The 22,033-nt window shown below is 38.3% G+C and overlaps 1 protein-coding gene across 2 annotated transcripts in view; it reads left to right on the top strand.

Moving 5' to 3' along the window:
* Nucleotides 1–22,033, top strand: part of NUP58 (nucleoporin 58) — a 38,083-nt gene that overhangs the window by 643 nt on the left and 15,407 nt on the right. The window contains exons 2-12 of one of the 2 annotated variants that reach the window (XM_074569025.1): nt 3,465–3,604; nt 4,929–4,967; nt 8,033–8,185; nt 9,249–9,383; nt 10,089–10,199; nt 13,027–13,051; nt 13,502–13,567; nt 14,323–14,497; nt 15,832–15,911; nt 16,611–16,729; nt 19,615–19,697. In XM_074569025.1, the coding sequence (XP_074425126.1) occupies nt 3,465–3,604; nt 4,929–4,967; nt 8,033–8,185; nt 9,249–9,383; nt 10,089–10,199; nt 13,027–13,051; nt 13,502–13,567; nt 14,323–14,497; nt 15,832–15,911; nt 16,611–16,729; nt 19,615–19,697 (1,126 nt within the window). The remainder of the gene's footprint in view (nt 1–3,464; nt 3,605–4,928; nt 4,968–8,032; nt 8,186–9,248; nt 9,384–10,088; nt 10,200–13,026; nt 13,052–13,501; nt 13,568–14,322; nt 14,498–15,831; nt 15,912–16,610; nt 16,730–19,614; nt 19,698–22,033) is intronic. The other variant, XM_074569033.1, reaches the window with a different exon arrangement.

The following is a 22,033-nucleotide window of genomic DNA, read 5'->3' as shown; positions in this document are numbered from 1 at the left end:
CCCTCCTGCCTTGTCTGCTTCGTGAATGTAGGCGTAGGGATGAATCTGTTCAGCAGCTAATAACAAAGGGCGGTGCTCTTCTAATTTTGCTTTATTTTGGCTTTGTCGGAGCAGCGTGTCTGCCTTCACTAAGGTTCTGAATGCAGAACGCAAATTGTATGCCTATCTAGGTCTCAGCAGTCAGCCTGAGCTCATCTGTGCAGCATGGAGCTCGTTGGTGTCAAAGCCCAAATTTTTAATATTCCAATGTGAAATTCCCCCCCTCTCTTTTTTTTTTCCGAAGGTGGGTGCAACCTTACTAATTCTGACACTAGTAGCCTTACATGTGGTGTATAGTGTCTTGCAGTAAAAGGAGAACTTTGCTGTGCTTTGTGCATGTGACATACAGCAGGCTCTGTACTAAAGGCATTACTGGTATTTGGGTTTCTCAGAATAATAGGTAAGTCTTTGTTGCTGGCTTTTTTTCTGTTTTGTTTTTTTTTTTCTTTGCACACAACTGTACTAGCAGAGATTGTTTTTTCTGACCTGCTTGTTATTATGCTTCCATTGAAGATTAGGACTGTTGTAGTGGAGTGTTGTATCAGTTTTTCCCAAATCTGATCAGGCAAAATTGATCACTGTAATGTAAAGCAAATGGGCAGGGTGAGCTACTGAAGGGAACTTCGCCTGAAGCAGGTATATTTGAAAATACTTATCTCTCAGAATTGTCAGGAATTAGCAGCATGAGAGGAAGGGAACAGAACATCTGAATTTGAGAGTATCTCTGGATTAAATGGCAGTATTGCTTTTTGGAAGCCCATATGAGAGGGGAAAAAGTTTTTTGAGTCTCTTCTGATACTCTTAATTTTGTGGTCGTGACATTGATGACAGGCGCGTATTACCTGTGCTTGGTTTTTGTTGTTTTGTGGGTTTGGTTTTGCTTCTTTTTTTTTTTACCCCTACAGTGAACCTTATCTGGATTTTATAAAGAACTTAAGTTTCTTTTGTTTCATGCCTGTTTAATGCAGGTTTCCTGTGATTAAAATGAGCAAGTTAAAATAATATTAGTTTATTCAAAAACATTCTTCTAAATATACTCCCTGAAACAAGGGAAACTCTTTTGTCTTGTTGATCTGCACTTATTAAAAACTGCCTATTGAACTTAAATATTTTTGTTTCTTCTTTTTTCAGCTGTTCTAGTTGGCTTTTTAATCTGTTAAAAATGATAAGTAGAAGTTTAACATGTGCTAATTAATAGCAGTGTGGTACTCTGCATTTTTATTCATGTATTTATTCTTACAAACAGGACAAGTCTTCAGGGCTGTTGGTCAAGGAGTATCACAGAGGAAGAGGCCTTTTTACTGCTGGTTGATTGGTGAAAGAATATCGAGCATCCCTATGGGATGGTTTGCTTGAGAACATGTTTGGGACTGTAAGAAGAAACTGTTGTTCTTCTGAGCTGAGTCTAAGACAGTATTGCTAGGCGTTGGCAGAGAAGGGGCTTTATTGCATAGTCCAAGCACAGGTGTTATACTTAGTCCCTGCATTGCACTAATAGCTGTGCAGGTAGTTATGCTCTTTCTTTTTGTTAATTAATGTTCTCTGTAGTATGCTTTAGCCAGGTGCAATGCTTTGTTTAGCTCTAAAATGAGAGCTAAGACCTGACTTAAGTGACCCGAGCTCATCTTCCTTTCTGTCTGTGGGCAGTAGGCAGTCCTTCTGGCACATGCCTTCTCCTGATGGTGAGAATGCTGCCATTGCTTTATTTCTACATTTTGGGTTCTTTCCATCTAAACAGACAAGATGCCACTTCATTTTACTAGAGACTTTTGAGCTTTGTCCTATAGTGCTGAATGCATATTTTCTACCTTAGCTTTCTTTACTGGAATGATGAAAACAAGAAAAATTTTCCCAGAAAAATCATCTTTATCTGTACTGGAAAAGGATGACAAACATAAACTCTTGACTGTCACCATATTGTATGTTTAAGTTTACAAGCAGTTAGGTGATGGTGCTGTAGTTTGATATGTTGAAATTTTGTGAGTAAAGAAAGCTGATATGCGTTGGCTCCTGTGGAGTGAGACAATTAGTGGGTCTGCCTCCTTCTGAACTTCTTGGCTGATCTGCTTCCTGAATTACTTCTTTAAGAATAAGTCGGACCTAGATTTTGAACTTGCAGCCAACTTTTGCTGCACTTGCCACTATCAGTTTTGTAGATACTTTGAAAACTTACTGTGTTAGAAGCTAATTATAGCCTTTTTTTTTTTTAAGGATTTACTTTGTGTTTGTTATGCCTAGGAGGTGCTTTCATACAAAAAGAGAGAGGAGATGAGGGAACAATGAGAGACTACTGAACACCTGAAACATAGAATATTTCTTGACAGTTGTGACCCTTAAGTCTAAATTGCATTTCATTTCAGTGCTGCTGTTGTACATATGCAAAATATTGTCTAAGTTAAAGAAAATTTATCTCATTTCTAAAAAAGCTCACAAATGGAGGCAGGAAGTTACTACAAATAAATTATTCACCTGATCCTTTGTCAGTTTAAGAACAAAATTTTTAACATTGTAGACTCATCTGGCTTGTAGATCCTGACATTTCATTGGTTAGAGATAATCGTGATTATTGTATTCCCCATGTTTTGTCCAATAACTTAATGCTTTCTCTGCTAAATGTAAAGCTTGTTCTGTATTTGCCATGAAACTTCTGAATTGTGTAGTTGCCCCAAATAAATAGATAAATAAAGGCTTAATTTTCCTGTTGATGACTGATCTTTGATTCTCTCCTTCTCTCTTCCCCTTCATCTGTGAAAATAGTTTGGTAAGCTTATTTCTGTAACTTTGACAAGTATACAGTCAGAAAAGAAAGTATGGTAGGCTTGGGTCCTCTATGGTTTGCACCTGTGGGGAAGGGTAGCATTTTGGTTAGAAAATGAATTCATGCATTCGTGTGTTTTGGTAGAAAGACAGGGCGAAGTTGTGCTATTGATGTGAATGGTTGTGTGTCTGTGCTTACCACTTGAGCACAAAATAAAGTAACATTGCTTGAGGTTTCTGGTCAGAGGTATCTAACTGGACTTGCAGCCTGCTTTGAAAATACGTCCTTGCAGGTTTGTTGTCATCTTTGTGCTGCCTCTAGCATTCGTTCTCCCTTTTCAGTAGTTCAGAGAGAATAATTGTGCAGAACTAATGGCATGATCTAACGGAGAAAAGTTCAAATTTCCGTCTGGTCAGCAAGGAGTTGAACAAATGCTGGAGTTGGTGTCAGGGAAGCAGTGGGAGTCACAGAGTTGCAGAAGGAAGGAGGGAGGCAGGCTTCCTCTTTCTCTTTGGTCTTAGTGAGCTTGGACTCTGTCCTGTCCAGCTGCATTGTGTGTGGTTCGGAAAAATGAATGATGGTGTGGGAAAGAAACGGAAATAAGGGGTGTGTGTGGATTTCTTTCTTTTAAAAAATAATTACTGCTAATAGTCTTATTTTGTAATAGCTCAACAGGAGGACTTAGTTTTGGAACTCTGGGCTCTTCCACTGCTACAGCAACTACATCAGCTCCTTCAGTGGGCTTTGGAGGTGGACTTTTTGGATCAAAATCAACCACTGGCTTTACACTAGGAGGCACCAGTACAGGTAGAAAAATTTCTTGTACAGCAGAAATTTGAATCAATGGTGAAGAAACAGATCACTTGTACACAAAAACCGGGTTGTCATAATGTGCTCACTTCTTTACACTAGTTCTGTAGCTCAGAATACAATTGTAAAAAGGCTTAATTGAACAGTTTAAAAGGTCGTTCATTGATAATTATGCAGTATCAATGCTGCAGAAACACAAATGCAGTTACCAGAAAACTGTGCCCAGGCCTGTGTGTAAATTGTTCCATAATATGGATCCTGACATTTTCTAGAAATCTAACTCTTAATTCAGAATGCTTAAAACTATGATTTAAGATTGAGGTATAGTTTGATCTGAAAATTTAGATTATTAGTATTTGTAATGTGACTTTTGTAACCCTGCAGTAGTAAACATTTCTGTCTTTTTTGTTTGGGTTTTTCTAATGTCAGCAATATGCATAAAGAGATTTATTAATATTTTCTTAGGTCTCTAATTCAGCCTGTGAACATACATATGCTTATAGGAGTATTGGGGTACAAAAGAATAAAACTCTTCTGACTGGGTATTTCTTTTTTTTGAGACATCGTGCAGACATAACTTAATGAATTTTACTTTGGCTCCAATGTTGTTTGACAAAATGGTCTTTTTTTTCTTGTACACTTCTATTAGTAGATAGGGGAAGTTCTAAGAACCAATCTACTTGTAACAGTAGACTGAAAGCCTGCATTACTGTGTTTGGCTACACTGGGGTAGTTTTCTTTTAGCTCTCAATGATTCTTTTAATCTTCTAATCAGATGTTTTTTTAAAATATGAAATGGCATAGCACTGTGTTCAAAATAATGCCTTTAAATTACCAGTAGGGCAGAACCCTATACCAAGATGTAGAATTTTACAAAGACCTTGGACTCTATAAACCTCTTCATTATACTGCAAATCTACTTGTTTCCATGCTAATGTTACATACTGGCATATATCTGGAAAAAAAACTCAAACTTGATAGAATTACTAGTTTCCATATTTTTGTTTATTTTCATTTATTTGGAATTTCAAACAATTTGCTATACTGCTGTGTTAACGTCAGCTTCACAGCATATTTTATAAAGAGAAATTGCAGTTTTTGAAGTCAGTTACGCTTTGATTTGTGCTGCTGGCACTTACAAATACTGTTTTCTGTTTATGTTGTCTTGCTTTCAACATACTACAGAGAAAAATTGTATAATAGTCTACATATTGTCTCATAATGTTGCATTATTTCAGTGTTTGTTTCATGTTGTTTACTATCATAACTGCTCTGTGGTCTTCAATTACTATTCTTACTATGTTTGTTTTTATTCTTAAAGCAGGAACAGCAACAACTATTGCTACAGGACTGACACTAGGTAAGGATCTAACTTGGATTTTAATGTTATACAGGCAAAAAAAATAGATAGATCTTTCTTGTAATGTAGAAAGTTAGTGGTCATATGTGAGCTTTTTCCCCATTACTAATTGCAGTCTCCTTTGCAGCCCAAATATTAAAGCTGTAAACCAGAATGGAGCCCTACAGTTCTGGGCACTGTTACTTGTTAAAGGGTTATTCTGTTCCTGTACAACTGTGACAGTGGTCGTAGTGAAAAGCTAGACTTCGTCTTTATGTCCCCCTAATGACTTTCATCTTCCAGCAGAAGGGAAGTGGAATACATTATCAGAGAATTCTTCATACAGAATTTCTTGCTTTCATGAACTTTGTGTGAACAGGTCTGTTTGGTAATTACCTGTTTTAGAAGAATAAAGGTGGAACTGGGAAGGGACCTTGGAAATATTTTACTTTTGTTTCTCTGATGTATTGTTAGTGACTATTTTTCAGCTGTCATTGGAAATACAGGAATATGTGGGTAGCTGTGGTGTGTTTTTCTTCTGAAACGTCAGCAACTAAGATCTTGAGGAGAAACTGAGCTTGAGTATCACAAAAGTTGGGGGTGGTGCTGCAAGACAGACAGCTATCCAGGAATTTAGGAAGCCATGCTGTAAATAAATAGGAAAAAATGGTGTTGGATAAAGAAGCAAATGAAATGGGCAGAAGATGGGAGGAGTAGCAGCTAACCCAGAACAGACTGTGATGTGTAATCACAAGTGGCAGTCTGTACTATGCAGATGAACATTTATTCTTTTCAATAGCTGAAAGAAATGATGTCATGCAAAACAGGTATGCAGCAGTTACTGAGAATACCAGCGATGTCTTTCATAGAATCATAGAATCTTCATGGTTGGAAAGGACCTTAAAGATCATCGAGTCCAACCAAACAACCTACAATCTCTGCCACTAGAGCATGCCCTGAAGTGCCACATCTAGATGTTTCTTACAATACCTCTAGGGATGGTGACTCAAACCACCTCGCTGGGCAGGCTGTTCCAGTGCCTGACCACTCTGTCAGTAAAGTAATTCCTCCTAATATCTAACCTAAACCTCCCCTGCCACAACTTCAGACCATTTCCTCTGGTCCTGTCATTATTCACTTGGGAGAAGAGGCCAACACCCACCTCTCTCCAACCTCCTTTCAGGCAGTTGTAGAGGGCAATGAGGTCTCCCCTCAGCCTCCTCTTCTCCAAGCTAAACATGCCCAGCTCCCTCAGCCTCTCCTCGTATGACCTGGTCTCCAGACCCCTCACCAGCCTGGTAGCTCTCCTCTGGACACGCTCCAGCACTTCAATGTCCCTCTTGTACAGGGGGGCCCAGAACTGAACACAGGACTCGAGGTGAGGCCTCACCAGTGCCAAGTACAGAGGCACGGTCACTTCCCTGCTCCTGCTGGCCACGCTATTCCTGATACAAGCCAGAATGCTGCTGGCCCTCTTGGCCACCTGGGCACACTGCTGGCTCATGTTAAGCTGGCCATCCACCAGCACCCCCAGGTCCTTTTCTGCCGGGCAGCTTTCCAGCCACTCTTCCCCAAGCCTGTAGCGTTGCTTGGGGTTGTTGTGACCGAAATGCAGGACCCGGCACTTGGCCTTATTAAACCTCATACAGTTGGCCTTGGCCCATCGATCCAGCCTGTCCAGGTCCCTCTGTAGAGCCTTCCTACCCTCAAGCAGATCAACACTCCCACCTAGCTTGGTGTCATCTGCAGACTTACTGAGGGTGCACTCAGTACATCCAGATCATCCATAAAGATATTAAACAAAACTGGCCCCAAAACTGAGCCCTGAGGGACACCACTGGTGACCGGCCGCCAAGAGGGTTTCACCCCATTAATCACAACTCTCTGGGCACGGCCATCCAGCCAGTTTTTAACCCAGCGGAGAGTACACTTGTCTATGCCATGATTCGCCAGCTTCTCCAAGAGAATGCTGTGGGGGACGGTGTCAAAGGCCTTACCAAAGTCCAGATAGACAATGTCCACAGCCTTCCCCGCATCCGGAAGGTGGGTCACATGGTCATAGAAAGAGATCAGATTGGTTAAGCAGGACATCCCCTTCCTAAACCCGTGCTGGCTGGCCCTGATCCCTTGGTCGCCCTGCACTTGCCGTGAGAGCTCACTCAAGATGATCCTCTCTGTGATCTTTCCTGGTACCAAGGTCAGGCTGACAGGCCTGTAGTTCCCTGGATCCTCCTTCCGACCCTTCTTGTAGACGGGTGTCACATTAGCCACCCTCCAGTCATCTGGTACCTGCCCTGTTGACCAGGTTTGTTGATAAATGATGGAGAGAGGCTTGGTGAGCTCTCCCGCCAGCTCCCTGAGTACTCTTGGGTGAACCCCATCTGGCCCCATAGACTTATGTACGTCTAGGTGCAGAAGCAGATCATTGACTGCTTCCTCCTGGATTATGGGTGGGTTGTTTTGCTCTGTCTTTCTTGTGCTTGTTCTTGTTGTTTGTGTTACGTATATGCACCCCCCTCCTTTGCTTTGGAATATGGATTCTAGAATATAAAATGTATTCTTATGAAAACTGAGGGAAGTGGAAACTTCTTTTGCTTTACTTTAAAAGCGTTCAAAAGCAAAATTTGAGGGAATAACATCTCGACATATTATTCTTGTTTACAAATTGAAAGGGTATGTGCATTCATTTTAGTATGCATATCCAACTGAGACTTTTTAGTCTGTTTTTTTGGGGCAGTATTGTTTATAGCTCCATCTACCAATACTTTGCTGCTTCTATTGGATGCTCTTTGTGAAGGTTCTTATTTTTACAGGTTTTTTTAGATTATCACTAGATGTAACCTCCATGATTAAAGCCCAGTGAATCATTAGGAATTCTGGAGCAAAAATGCCTGTGCAATTAATGTAAACCTTTCAAATTTATCTGAAGGTGCAATGGGTATATTTTACGTGATTTAAGTGATCTTGCGTGCTGTGGTGCTCATGATGGTTAAATGGATATAGTTCAGAGGAGAAGATAAATTGAGCATTCGTTCTCAAAAAAAAAAAAGTTGTAAGAGTGATAATTGGTTTTGGGTTTCTTCCAGGCACGCCTGCCACCACATCAGCAGCTACCACAGGATTTAGTTTAGGCTTCAACAAACCTGCAGGTTCGGCCACACCATTTGCTTTACCTGTTACTTCTACCTCAGCGAGTGGCCTGTCATTATCATCTGCTCTTACATCGACTCCCGCAGCAGGTAGGAAAGTGTTTAGGGTTTGGGGTTTTTTGTCTGTGTTTTTTAATTAATAAAACTTTTTGGTAAAACAGTTCTACACTAAGTTTTTCTGGTATTTATGTAACTTTGTACTACTTCAATAAGAAGGTTCATTGGACCTCACTAGTTCTAAATTTGGGTACCTTAAGGCAGATAGATTTATTATATAGAGGGCAGTATATAGGCAGCATATAATCTAAGTCATTAGATTATACGATGTATATTAGATTACACATAGCAGCAATAGCTGATTTGTCATGTAAAATCATTCTTTTTGTTATTATTAACCACACTGAAGGTTGAGAGCTTCCTACTCGTGCAGCTGAAAAGTTTGGAAAGTGTCTACCTTTTGTAAATGGCCTGAAATGGTTAACTAGTAGTGGAAACAAGATTTTTTTTTTCTAGTGTAGTTCTCATACTGGCAGGCACCTGCCGTCGTATTTAACGCAGCTAAACTGCACCATGCATGATGATAATTAAGATTGGAGTTCATTTTTCTTAACCTTAGGAGTCTGCATTTGAGTTCAGCTATCTGTGCCTTCAGTGCTCCATCCCTTTATGCCTATGGTCTTTCTCTGCTCAATTCCTCCCTCTCCTACCAAAAGCTGGGATGCTTGATTCCAGGAGCGGGCTCAAACTACCAATGGAATGTTCTTTTATCATCTGTCTTGTGCAAAATGTTTTATGTTAAACATCAAAATATTAACATTTCAGTATTTTAATATAAAAAGTCAATAGCACATTATCTTAAAATAAGTTCTGTGCCAGGTTCTAGATTCTCTTGTGTACTGGGTGACTCTTGAAATTTTTATATAGTTGCAGGTAAATATGGACTAATCAGGATTTTGACATTGTAGAACAAAATTGCATATAATTCAAAAGTCTCCAGTGGCCTTTGTTTGGAAAATCTGCAGGAAAGAAAAACGATGATTGAGTTTATTATCAAATTATGATAAAGATACTGTTCAGACCTTTCAGTTATTTCAGATTGTCTATGGAGGTATTTGTATGCAGCATGCATGAAGCTGGTGTGCTTTCTCTGCAGGAACTACTGGCTTTACGTTAAATTTGGGTGGTACAACCGCTCCAACTACAACTGCCTCCACAGGCCTTTCCTTAGGAGGAGCCTTAGCAGGTTTAGGAGGTTCACTCTTCCAGAATACAAGCACGGCAGCAACAGGTGAAAGTTACTTTAGTTTTTTCCTCCTTCTGTCTCAAAATGTTGAAATTTAATGTCTGATTGCATAAATTTATAACGTAAGATTTCTTTATATAAAATCTTAATACTGTGAAAGTGTAACTTCTAACAGTGTTAACGGTTAAGAACAGCGTTGCTATCCATGGACAATAAAAATGAAATCTGAAGTCATTGGCTTCTTTCTCATTCTTAAATTCACTTGTACTTAACACTTTTTTTAAAATGAAAACACAAGGAAATCTTTGTCAGTGCCATAATTGACTCAATGAAGTTGATCATAAATGGGAGAAGGCAATGATATGCAAGTATCTCCTTTAACTGTAGAGAAGTTGAAAGATCCTTATTTTGGTGGCTTTCAGTCTGAATAAAATATTTGACTGTTAGTATTGTTATTTCAGGTCTAGAGGAAAAGTTGTTGTTATGAAACAGGAAGATACTTACAGTGTTGATAAGTTGGCTGTCTAATTAGCTACCTAGTAATGTGGAGAAATTACATAAAATGCTTATGTACAATTGTATGAAACTTTATGCAGTCTGTTTTCTTCTCTGTTTATTTTGCATTTTTTTTAATCCAAATGTTGTAAATGGACACTGAAACTGCAAGCAAGGTTATATGTGTTTTCAGTTTAAAGTAAGTTTTAATTATCAAAATTTTAAGTGCAGAAATTCAGTTTGGGTTTCTTGTAGGACTTGGGCAGAATGCTTTGAGTTTGACTCTGGGGACAACTGCAGCTCCTTCAACTACTGCCAATGAAGGTCTTGGTGGCATTGATTTTAGTAGTTCTTCAGACAAAAAGAGTAAGTTTGTTTTAAAGCATTCTTTTTTTTATTATTGAGAAAATTACCAGAGCATTGCAGCAGAGAGACTTTTTCATTGCATTAGGAGTGTGCAATTAAAGCTGAGAATTTTAACTCCCCCTTGCCCCTTACAAGTCATTTCAGCTAATTTTGTTCTTAGATATTGTGCTTGTATAGAAGAACAAGATTTTGGTTGAAAATGTAATGTAAATGTATTTATTTAAAATGAGTATAAGCCAATATCATACTTGAGAACCAGGATCTAAACCCTTCAGCCTTTCAGGAGTGAAGATTCAGGGCCGTTGGCTGAAAAACCGTGGCAGATTTCTGATCAGTTATATGTCAAATAGCCACTAGAGGGGGGAGCGGAGCTATGTTTAAGTAATGCGTTGCAAATATGAAAAATACTCGAACCAGCTTTCTCCAACTGTAACAGGTCTTAAACTTAGTTTATTTTTTTTTTTTAAAGCCTGCACAATAAAACCTATTTTAAGCTGCTGTTCTTCAAAGCTGTTTTTCTGGTGGTGTGTGATTCTATCTGATACATTCTATCAGGTTATTAAAACCAGTTATAAAAGCTTTACCTCTGTGGTAGCTTTGGAGCACTTAAGTAAGGGAATATTGAACATTGACACATGGTAACTTATTAATTTGTCTTGCTTTTATACTTCCACAGTAAGCTTAATTAAAGCTGATTCTAAAATGTGCATTTTCTCTGGGGAATCAATTACTGTTAGCTTAATCTCTTGATTCCACTCAGGACCCAAATTTTAAACTAGGTATACCAGTAGCTAGAAGAGAAAGAAATACAGAAACTCTATGAAACCATTTTTACAGAGTAATGTAGGTTGTGGAGACATAGTTCTTGATACTTGTAGAAGAGATGGAATATTGACTGTCCAAACTGGAGCGCTCTGCATGATGTTGATTGGTTTTGGAGATGATTACTGGAACTAGGAGTGATGGAAAAAGCTCTGATTCCTAGATTCTTACAGGATATCCATTCCTGTAATATTAGGATGTCACAACACTTCCATAATATGCAAGTATCTTAAAATGAGGATCAGAGAACCACAAATGTACTTCAATTTCACATCTCCCATCATTGTTTTGCCCAGCTGTTAGGGTGGAATGAGTACCTGAATTCCCCCTAAGTTGCATAGTCGAACTGGGTGCATGGGACTATTGCTGTCAGGGTGATAAGCAGAGATCCCTTAGCTAAGCAGTGGGAAATGTCAAAGGGGGCTGTTTTTTGAGCTTTCCTTTTTTTTTTTTAATTTAGGAACGTTTTCCATAATGGATAGTGCTGGCTTAAGCAGCCCTGACAAATATCCTTACCTGTGTGCTGCTACTCAGTTCTGTCAGTACAGTGGTTTGTACTACTATATGAGGAACTGTGTGAAGGTTTGAGGGTGGTAGTTTTATGGTTTTGAAGTTTTATTTCTTTTTTCTTCCTGAAGAAAAGGAAAGAGAAGATGTGGCTACCAAACAAAAGTACCTTAGTAATCCCAGGACAGACAGGGACTAGTACTTTTGTGCTCTCTTCTGTAAATGGTTATAAAAGCTTTTCCTTCTGAAGACTGACTGTCTAGTACTTCTTTAAAATGCAACTGAAGGAAAAGAAGCTGGTTTTACACATAATTTCCTCAAGTATCCCTAAAAAGAATGTAAAATTGACTGCAGCACTTGCCCAGAAAGTAGCAAAATCTGATTTCAAGTCTGTATCTTTTACTTTGTAAGTACTGTTCTGATGTACGGGGTGGAGGGAAAAGTGGCTGCAGATTGAAAGCAAAGTATACTTAGTTTTCTGCCAAATTTTTAGGTTATCAGCAGAGAAAGAGTCCTAAATTCTGGAGTTTCTTTTTTTTTTAATTTTATGTAGATTTTTTTTCCCTTTAGCAAAAGACGTAGGGAATGGCTGTGAGACTCCAGGTTCTCTAGGTGTCCTGGTACAGGGTGACAGAGTGAGTCTGCAGACAATTTAAGTAGATGTTGCTTTTAAAAGAAGTAGCTGTTTCTGGCAGGGGCATTGGCTTGTGCAGCTTAAAATGTTTGTGGCACTGGCACTAGCTACATAGCTGCTTTCTGCCTTGGTGTCACTGAGAGGGAAGTGATGATGTGAATTGCATCCAGCTGAAGAAGATGAAGCTCACTTCTTGGGCTTTCAGAGTGAGTATTCTTCCTAACAGACTGCTGTGGTGTGGGATGTGATTACTACTTACACTGCTATGCATGATATTGTTTTCAGCTCCATTCTGTTACTCGAGCATCTGGCATCTTGGTCCACAGATGCATAATTTGACATGTGTAGGTGGTAGGTAAGCAGTAACATCTTCAGTTTTGTGAAACCCCATTCATTACTAAACTTAATGCACTAGCAGAATTCTTAGGGAAGTACAGTAGTCAAACCTTCATTACCTTTGTATTTGAGAGGAGCCTACTATTGCTGAATTTAACGCTTGAGTGTTTTGCAGGTACAGGTCTAAGTGAGTTGTGGTTGCGTAAGCAGGAACAGATTTCTTACTCAACTGCAGTTGTTTATGCATTTGTAGTGACTTGTATAGTGACACAAGATGTTTTGCATTACTCTCTGCCAAGAAATTAGCACCTCAAATGTTGAACCATTGTTCTTGAAAAGATATTTATCTGTGAAGGGGGAGTAAATTAAAACCTTCTTTCTTTTATGCCTAGCCTAGTCTGTTCCTCTTATCGAGAGAAATCTAGCAGATCGTAGTCATTAGTTCTTCCCTAAAATCTCATTAACGTTGTCTTGTTTGTTCTTCAAAGTGTTGTTTTTTTTCTCTGACCTACAGTTTTCATTTTCTAGGTGACAAAACAGGAACAAGACCAGAGTAAGTGTTCAGATTTTCTTTGCATTCCATGTCTTATTAGAAAACAGATAAACTAAATGTGTTGGCTGTTCTACTACTTGGATCTTGAAAAAGCCATAAGTGTAAATAACTAACTTTTGCAATATGGATAACTTAGTAATGGTGCTTCATCATTTTAAACATTGCAATTTTCCCATCAAATGCAATACCTACAGCTTATCTGGCATCTGGTATGGACTGATCATGTGGTCTGAAAAATGGTTTCTGCAAATGTGTACAATGCTTACACCACAGGCTTGGACCCTGGTGTAGTATCTGTGTGCATTAATCCAAATCATTTCTAGTTGCGGCATACACAGTTTTGCACACATTGCATGTAGAGTCATTTGAATGTTTTCACGGTATTTAGTAATCGTACGAAAATGTTTGTCAATATTAAAGCACCATCTAAACATGCATTGTCTCTTGTAGAGATAGCAAAGCACTAAAGGATGAAAATCTACCTCCAGTAATCTGTCAAGATGTGGAAAATCTACAGTGAGTAGTGTTTTTTATTTACGGTAGTTGAATACCTGAAGTATTGTATGCTGTTGGTTCTCTGTAGCATGCAGGATAACTTATTACCCCAAGACCTTTCAGCAGGTTAACTTTGGGAACAGAGTAGGCAGATAGTTCTAGTAGCTGAAGTGTTAGGCTGTTTTTTGGTGGGGTTTTTCAGCCTCGCTTTTCCATGCATTTATGCAAATGGACATGCCCAACAAACATGCTCTTGGAATCTGATCCATCTCTCCCTGGGAGTATTAAGCCCATTGCACATGCACAGTAAGGATCGAACCTTATGTCCGTATCGCATGTGCATTGTGGATCTTCTATGGAATAGAGAGAACTACAAAAGAGCCTTCCCTCAGGCAGGAAGGAGGCAAGTTGTAGGCTAGTCAAAGAGGCTCTCGGTCACTGTATTTGAGTTCAAAGTAGTAATCGCTTTTACATAGATAGTATGTTATGTGTATATAAAAATAATTTATCTTAGTTTGTCAGGGTTCAGCATAAAATGTTTAAACACTTGCTGTTGAAGTTTCGGGTTTTTTTGGTGGCTTTTTTTACAGTATTAGCATGCTAGGAGTTAAGATAATGCTATGCTATACAGTAGTTTTACTGTTCAGTACTTGATTATGGGAAAAATAATTTAATAGCTATATAAAAAATGTGACCAAGAGGTAAATACTTGGGTATTTCAGGTTCAATATATTATGTTTCTTTCCTCCCCACCCCCTTCTTTTTCCCTTCCCCAGGAAATTTGTGAAAGAACAAAAACAAGTTCAGGAAGAAATTAGTAGAATGTCCTCTAAAGCAATGCTTAAAGTACAAGAAGACATTAAAGCTTTGAAACAACTTCTGTCTGTGGTTGCCAGTGGATTACAGAGAAACACTCTTAATATTGACAAGCTGAAAGTGGAAACTGCACAGGTATGGTTAAATATAAGTTTTGTTACGTAGAGTTTGTATGTTGATTATTTCATGTAGGATAACTAGCTGCTTTTATCAGTCAAGTTAACACATGTGTCCAAACCAACGTAGTTGTAAACAAAATGAAAAATTCTAGTCTATTTGAAGTTAGTGGAGGAGACTGAAATCTGTGATGTCAGTGCAACAGCAATAAAAATCAGGAAAGCACTCCACAGCAAAGGGAACAGAAGGGAATGTCTGCCTGCTTCTAGTTCAGTTTCAGTCATATTCAGATGCTAGTGAAGACATGTTTGTAACAACATGCTGGACTCTGATGTAGCAGAAATGCAAGTATGTTTTCTGCAGATGACGTGAGAAAAAAAACACAAAACACCAACCAAAAAAACCCAACCCCACAAACAAAACCAAAAAACATCCCATAGCATTTCAGGGACCAAAATATCTCAATTAGCACTAGTATTCATTTATTGAACTGGAGTCACAACTCTGTCCACCAGTCTGCATCTTAACTGCAATCAGTTTGAGCTCAGGTTTTGATACAAGTGCTTTTCAAGTTAAGTTCTGTACTGCTTTTTCTTTCATCTGGCATGTCAAGGCTGCTTGCTCTATAAATAAGTGTGTTTTATTCTAAAGTAAAAATGTTGATGTGTTTTCTCAATCTTGTGATGCCAAAAGGAAGTACTCTATAGTTGTTCCTTGCTAACAGTTTTCTGTGAAAACAAAAAATTATTACTGATATTCTCATATTTCTGTAAATGGTGCAGTTGAGAATAACTGCAGAACCAGGCACTGAGAAATTCTTAATGGCAGAGTTATTAGAAAGTACTGAACAGAAGTGTATGCTGTGATTATCATGCTTAAAAAGATCATTTCCATAGAAAAAGAGACTTTTTTTTAAACCAGTTAGTTTTTTGTTTAAAAGATGAAATAATCCTTTTTGTTCTGTTTCTTTTTAGGTGTGTTACTTCCTTGCTCTTGACTATTGCTTTTTACCCCCAGTCCTCAATAATTATAACAGGATTTCTGAAGTACAGCAGAAATTAGATCTTATCTGTGTCAGTTTAGCGCAGTATTTTCTCGATTTTTGAGAGCTCAGTGTGCTTTCAGTATGTGCTGTTGTTTGTTCCTTCCCCAAACGTCGGTTGGTATTTGCAGTTCTCCAATTTTCTGGCAGTCTATTCTTTGAAGAATTTCCAGTCAGATTCTATCACTGTGTTAAATTAAATATATGTAGAAAATATTTTATGTGAATGAACAGTAGAGTTGTAGCTATTTTTTGTTTTGAATGCTTCATTCAGAACCTTATGTCTTGTTACTTTTCCCTATTTATTTAGGAGCTAAAGAATGCAGAAATAGCATTACGAACACAGAAAACTCCTCCTGGTCTCCAGCATGAAAACACAGCCCCAGCAGAGTGAGTTACTATTATTCATAAGAAATAGTCAATAATAGAATTTGGAGAAGAGAAGACTCAGGGGAGACCTTATTGAGGCCTTTCAGTACTTAAAAAGGGTTTATAAGAAAAATGGGGACAGGCTTTTTAGGGTGTTTAGTAATAGGCCTACTTTAGTAGGGCCTGTAGTAATAGGACAAGGGACAACAGTTTTAAACTGAGAGAGTAGATTTAGGTTAGATAGAAGGAAGCAACTTTTTGCAATGAGGGTGGTGAAACACTGAAACAGGTTGCCCAGAGAGGTGGTAGATACCTCATTCCTGGAAACATTCGAGGTCAGGTTGGACGGGGCTCCGAGCAACCTGCTCTAGTTGAAGATGTTCCTGCTCGTTGCAGGGAGGCTTGAACTAGATAAGCTTTAAAGGTTCCTTCCAACCCAAAGTAGTCAATGAGCTTCATAATATGAATGTTTTTCTGCTTCTTGTAACATATGTTCTGAATGCTTCACAGAATCAGTGTTACATTTGTGCACTTAATTTAGCTTTATAATCTCATAGACATGAAAAATAGTCTTTACTCCTTTTCTAGTAGTAGAGGGATGTCAAGAATGTCATAGAACATAACTGTTGCAATTAATGAAATGAAAATTGGCGTCTAATATAGATCAGATAAAAAAAGTAGCAAATTAGTGAAGTTTAATCATACTATTTCATTGTCTAGCTACTTCAGAATCTTGGTTGAGCAGTTTGAAGTACAGCTGCAACAATACAGGCAACAAATAGAAGAACTGGAAAATCATCTTGCTACTCAAGCAAATAATTCACACATAACTCCACAAGGTAAATGTTTCAATTGTAATATTTCATACACAAAATTTAGAAATCTTGCACCTATAAGAAAAATTCAGTAATTAATCTCCTCTTTTGTCAGTGTTGACTTATTTAATGTACGGAAGATAGATTCTGCAGTTATTAAATGTAAAGATGAAAGGGATTAAAGGTTAAATTCATAAATGTTCTTGAGCTTTGTTAAGATGGATCCAGTTTCTGAAGTGTAGTTTATAAGCCTGGTTTGTTTTGTGTAGAGATTTTGATACCTAGCTATGCAGGAGTAGAAATCACAACTTCTGAACTTCTTAAAAATAAGAAATAAGGAAGCATGGTATGTTTTACACTCTTGTTCTGTCTGATGACTTAAGCACTGTTCTTGTAAAAGAACTTGAGTCGTCTCTATATTTAGCTAGGGCACTTGCATAGGAGCTGGAAATGGAAGTTTGGGGCTCATAGTGGGGCAGGGTCACATCTGAGACATTATTATGTAAACATTTGAATTCCGGTTTTGTGCTGCGTTTTCTGACAGTGTCTATTCAATCCATTTGCATTTTGCTTCTTTACAATTCCCAGTGATCTCATAAATGTCAGTGAAAGCTCCCTACTCCTCAGTTTTTCATTGACTCAGATGACTGTTACTTCAGTTCTACTTCCAAACCATTTTTCTTTCTTTTGCCTTTGTCTGTGTACTGTTCTTGTGGTTGACACAACAGTAACAAAATCTGGTTTCCTTTCACTTTGTCCTCTATCTTCCTTCCTCTATCCCCTCCCACTAATGTGACTTCTGTCCGCCTGCTACTTTAAGAAGAGGTCTTCATACAACAGAGGTGGTTATCTATGGAAGATACTGAAATGTCTTCATCATTGCGGATGCGGGATTTTCCCCCACCTGTAAACTCTGAGAAATTGTGCAGTTGCTTGGGATGTAAGGTTTCTTTCAGCAGACTGTCTTGTGAAAAATGTGGGCATAGGGATGAAGATGGATTTTTCTGGGAAAGGTGTTCTGTAATCTTTCTTCTATAAATCTCTGATCTGGATGGGCAATCCTGACAAAATGAGAGTGAGAGCATTGACATCCACTATATCCACCTCCATCCCTTTGGCATCTAGCTATTATAAGGCTGATGTCTGGGACCTTCTATCTTATACCGGGCTGTCTGACTGGACAAATATGGGTGTCTGCTCTGCCAGCTCCAGATTGGGATCTTTTCCTTAGTTTGGAGCTTGTTGGCATTGCCTTCAGCTCTGACCAAATGAGAAAATTTAGTCTTGTTTGCTGCCATGTAATTCAATCTTTGGAGACTCTCTCTGGTCAGAGAATACCGATTTCTGAATGGTAATCTGGTTGGTTGCCATTCCTGTGATCACAGAAATTTTTATCTTCTGGGTCATTTTAGGTACGGGTCCTCCAATAAGCAGTGATTTCAAGTTGCTTCGGCTTTTTGTGCCAAATGATACTTGAATATATTGCTATCACAGGACGGTACCTAGATTTTGGACTTCATATGTCAAAACAAAAAGAACTGTCTAGATCTAGCTTCCAGAATGGAAGATCTGCTGAATCCTGAGGGGCCTCTATCTTTCTGTGTGATCCTCTTGTCTGTCTAGAGTATGAGAGAGACGCCTTCACAGATTTTCCTCAGGTTTTTCAGCAGCTTCTGCTGTAATCTAAAGGTTCCTTGCTTGTGTGGGCAAGTTTCATTTTGTTGTACCAACATGTGCAGACTGCAGACTGTCAGCAAATGATCTAGTGATCTTGTCAACACTATATTGCATATGTAGCCTTTACCGTACAGGAAAAACTTCCTTATCATACAGGAAACCATGCCCCAGAATGCTTTGAAAATTTTGAAATGTCTAATATTCAGTATCAATAAATTGCCTCCAGACTCTTTGGAAACTTGTGACTGGTCTTCCTAGATACCGCTGCCTCCACAACGCTGCAGATAGCTGTGAGATTTATTCCCCAGCTTTTCTTTTTCAGAAAGAAATGCAAATTATAATGGAGTAATTCTCCTATGGAGAGGCAGACCTTTCCAGTTCATGAGTCATTGCTAGACATCATCTTCAAGAACTTGATAGCTACTATTTGCATATCAGTAGGTTATATGTATCCTTCATAAGAAATGCAGAAGCTGATCTTTTCACAGTGAAAGATCACTTCACTTTCCTGTGCTTCGTTTTGGTACATTGTTTCAGTGCTTCTTTCAGAAAAGCACTTTTTGTCAACAGACGTGTCATTTTGCCAAAACCTTTGTGATTTCCCTTTTAATCCTAAAGTTTTGCATTAGTTGGGTCAGTACGCTGGAAACACTTTCGGATCTGTATGGGAAGTAGGATATCCTGAATATGAGACTCTGTGTAGGCAAGAAGGCTCCCCGTTGTGTTTCTCTGTTTGATATGCAAGTAAAGCTTCTATTGTAGTGCTCTCTTCGGCAAGATCAACCGAACGCTTAAATATACTTTAAGTCAGAAAGAGTAGAAAATGTATGCAAATGCAAGGAAATGTGATTTAACTGTATTTATGTAAAAAACAATGAGGCAAAATGTTCCTGAGTAATTGGATAAAGTTAAGGTAAATAATATTTTTTAGCTTTGCTAAATGAGAGAATTGTAGGAAACAAATTGCCATGTATATAAAAATAAATCTGAGAACAGAATACTTTTCAAAAATAAAGTGTGAAGACCTGTCAAAAAGTAGTGCTTGGGTGACTTGTTACCGAGTTGCTCTCAAATTCTGTATTTCTTCTAGGCATTAACTTGTTCTCATGCAACTATGTTTGCGCTTTGTGCTGTATGGGTTTTCGGTGGGATTCTTGCTGCGCTATAAACACTGAATCTTTTCTTGTGGTAGTAGTATTGTCACTTACCACTATTTTGTATGCCTCTTACAGATTTGTCTATGGCTATGCAGAAAATCTATCAAACATTTGTAGCTTTAGCTGCACAACTTCAATCAATACATGAAAATGTAAAGGTATGTTGTTTTGATGTGATCCTGTGTGTTTAGTGAAAGGACTACAAAGAGTCACTTTTTGAAAACATAATATATCTTCAGGTATTCTTTTATTTTTCTGTTAAATTAACTGCTTTTAAAAATTTTCAAACTGTCCTGGAGAAGTGCTTTTATTAAAAAAATAACTTTTGTTCAGCTGAAGTCTAATTTGGTGGTCGCAACTGACCACAATCCTTTAGGTTACAGAATGTTTTTCACTTAACTCCTTTTCCTTTTTAATTGTTGATCAATTCTTGAAATTCTGTCTTTGACCTTATGCTTGTATATTTTGCTTTTCGACCAAAGATTTATTGATTTCAAGCAAAGATATCAAAAGCTGCTCTTTCTCAAATAGGTAACAGAAAAAAAGTTGGTATTCATATGTAAGATTTTTCAACATGTCAAAGAATTCTGGTGAAAATCATGTTTTGGCTTGCTTCGTTGTTTTCAACCTAGTTTTCATGGAAAGTCTTGTGTATAGAAAAGAGAGACTACTGTGGAAAAAATGCTGATGTATCAAAGATCCTAACTAGGCTTGTTTTTTTTTTTTTTTTCTATTGTGGACTCCATCTTAAATTTCCCATTAACAGTTCTGGACATATTGACAAAATGTCTATGTCCTTCAATCCATAAGTTTTCTTGAGATTATTAGAACCCTTCTGGTTACAAGAAAAAAAACTTGGAGTACAAGTGTTTGGGATTGTTTCTACAAAGTGACTTCCTTAATGGAATAGCTCTGCTAAATCTTGTGCTTGTTTTCTTCTCAAAGCTGCTTCTGCTCAGAATTGCTAGTTCTCTAAACATCTGAAACTTTTTACCTTTCCTGAATAAAGTTCAGGAATACCAGGGATCTTGTATGAACTAAATTCTTTGTGTTGCACTGCTTCTGTCAGCATGGATACTCACTGGATTACAGCTACCTGCCACCAGATATTTGTGCTGCTCTTAGTTAACTCAATTTTGGTACCAGATAGAGTATATCATCTCTTCCATAATTTTGTCAGAATTACAGAAAAAGGATCCCAAATGTGTACTGGGCTCTTCACTTCTGAGATGTGTAGCCCGAACTCATGCAGTGGTCTTTGGCACTGTTCTGTTGCTCTTTGATATGAAGAGAAGGATTAATATGTAGGTGTAAGCCATAGTATCTTCAGTACCTTGTCAGTGTGACTGAATAGGAAAGACTTTACTTCAACTTGAGAAGTATTCTATCACCTAAGGGGTTGGTTTGAGGTTACTTCTTTCTTTTGGGGAGTTTTTTTGAGATTTAATCTAGTGGGTGGACATGAAGGCTGATATTTTGGAAGACACGATTATAACTAAAGCTTCAAAAATCAGAAAAATGAATGTACTGCTTAAGTGGATCTGTTACTTTGACCATCTGTTTAGTTTATCTTCTAGGAGAGGAGAGTAGTTTTGAAACTGCTGTCTCTCCCTTATTTGATGGTTGTGATATGGTTTGTGAAAGCAGAGCTGTGACCACAACTCATTCGTTTGTCTGAAGTAGGCTTTCTGGTTTATACGTATACTTTGATTCAAAGGTCTGAAGTTGTAGAAGAACATGAAACATCTTTGCACTGGGCTAGTTGTTAAATACACTTATATTACACATGAACATACATTCTGTATCCAGGGTCAGTGAAGGGTGAAATGTGCTTAGGCACAATTCGGGTAGAGAATGTCATTAAATGATTCCGCATAGATTAGCATTAGGAACCTCTCTACAATGTCTAATGGCATTTCTGTCAGCTCCTATGGCAGTCAGTATGGCATTGTATTGAATCTCATCAGAGTTCTACGAATGTCTTTTCTCTCCAAAGACGGCACTCCTGATGTGATAATGAGGTCATTCTTTTCTGTGTGTTTCATGCTGTTGCTGATAGACTTAGGCTTACGGCTGATCAAATCCTGAGACAGAATTTTTGAACTGTAAGCTCCTCTTCTTGGAAACAAGCATATCCTTAGCCAGGAGCACAGGACATAGTATGTCTTCCATAAAACTCAATTGAACCTAACTGGTTTTTGGTAACAACTAGGACCATGCAGCTGCTCCCTCACTCCCCTGGTTGGGATGGGGAAGAGCATCAGAAGAGCAAAAGTGAGAAAACTCATGGGTTGGGATAAAGACAGTTTAAGTAAAGCAAAAGCCATGCAGCCAAGCAAAACAAGACACAGAATTCATTCACTACTACCCATGGGCAGGCAGGTGTTCCGCCATCCCTAGGAAAGCAGGGCTCCATCAAGTGTAACAGCTACTTAGGAACACAAACACCATAATGCCAAATGTGTCCCCCTCTCCTTTTTCTCCCCCCAGCTTT

This window comes from Larus michahellis, chromosome 1, assembly GCF_964199755.1.
Source record: "Larus michahellis chromosome 1, bLarMic1.1, whole genome shotgun sequence".
NCBI classification, from domain to species: Eukaryota; Metazoa; Chordata; class Aves; order Charadriiformes; family Laridae; genus Larus; species Larus michahellis.
Note: the sequence above shows the minus strand (reverse complement) of the source record. Positions and strands in the feature narration are given on the sequence as shown.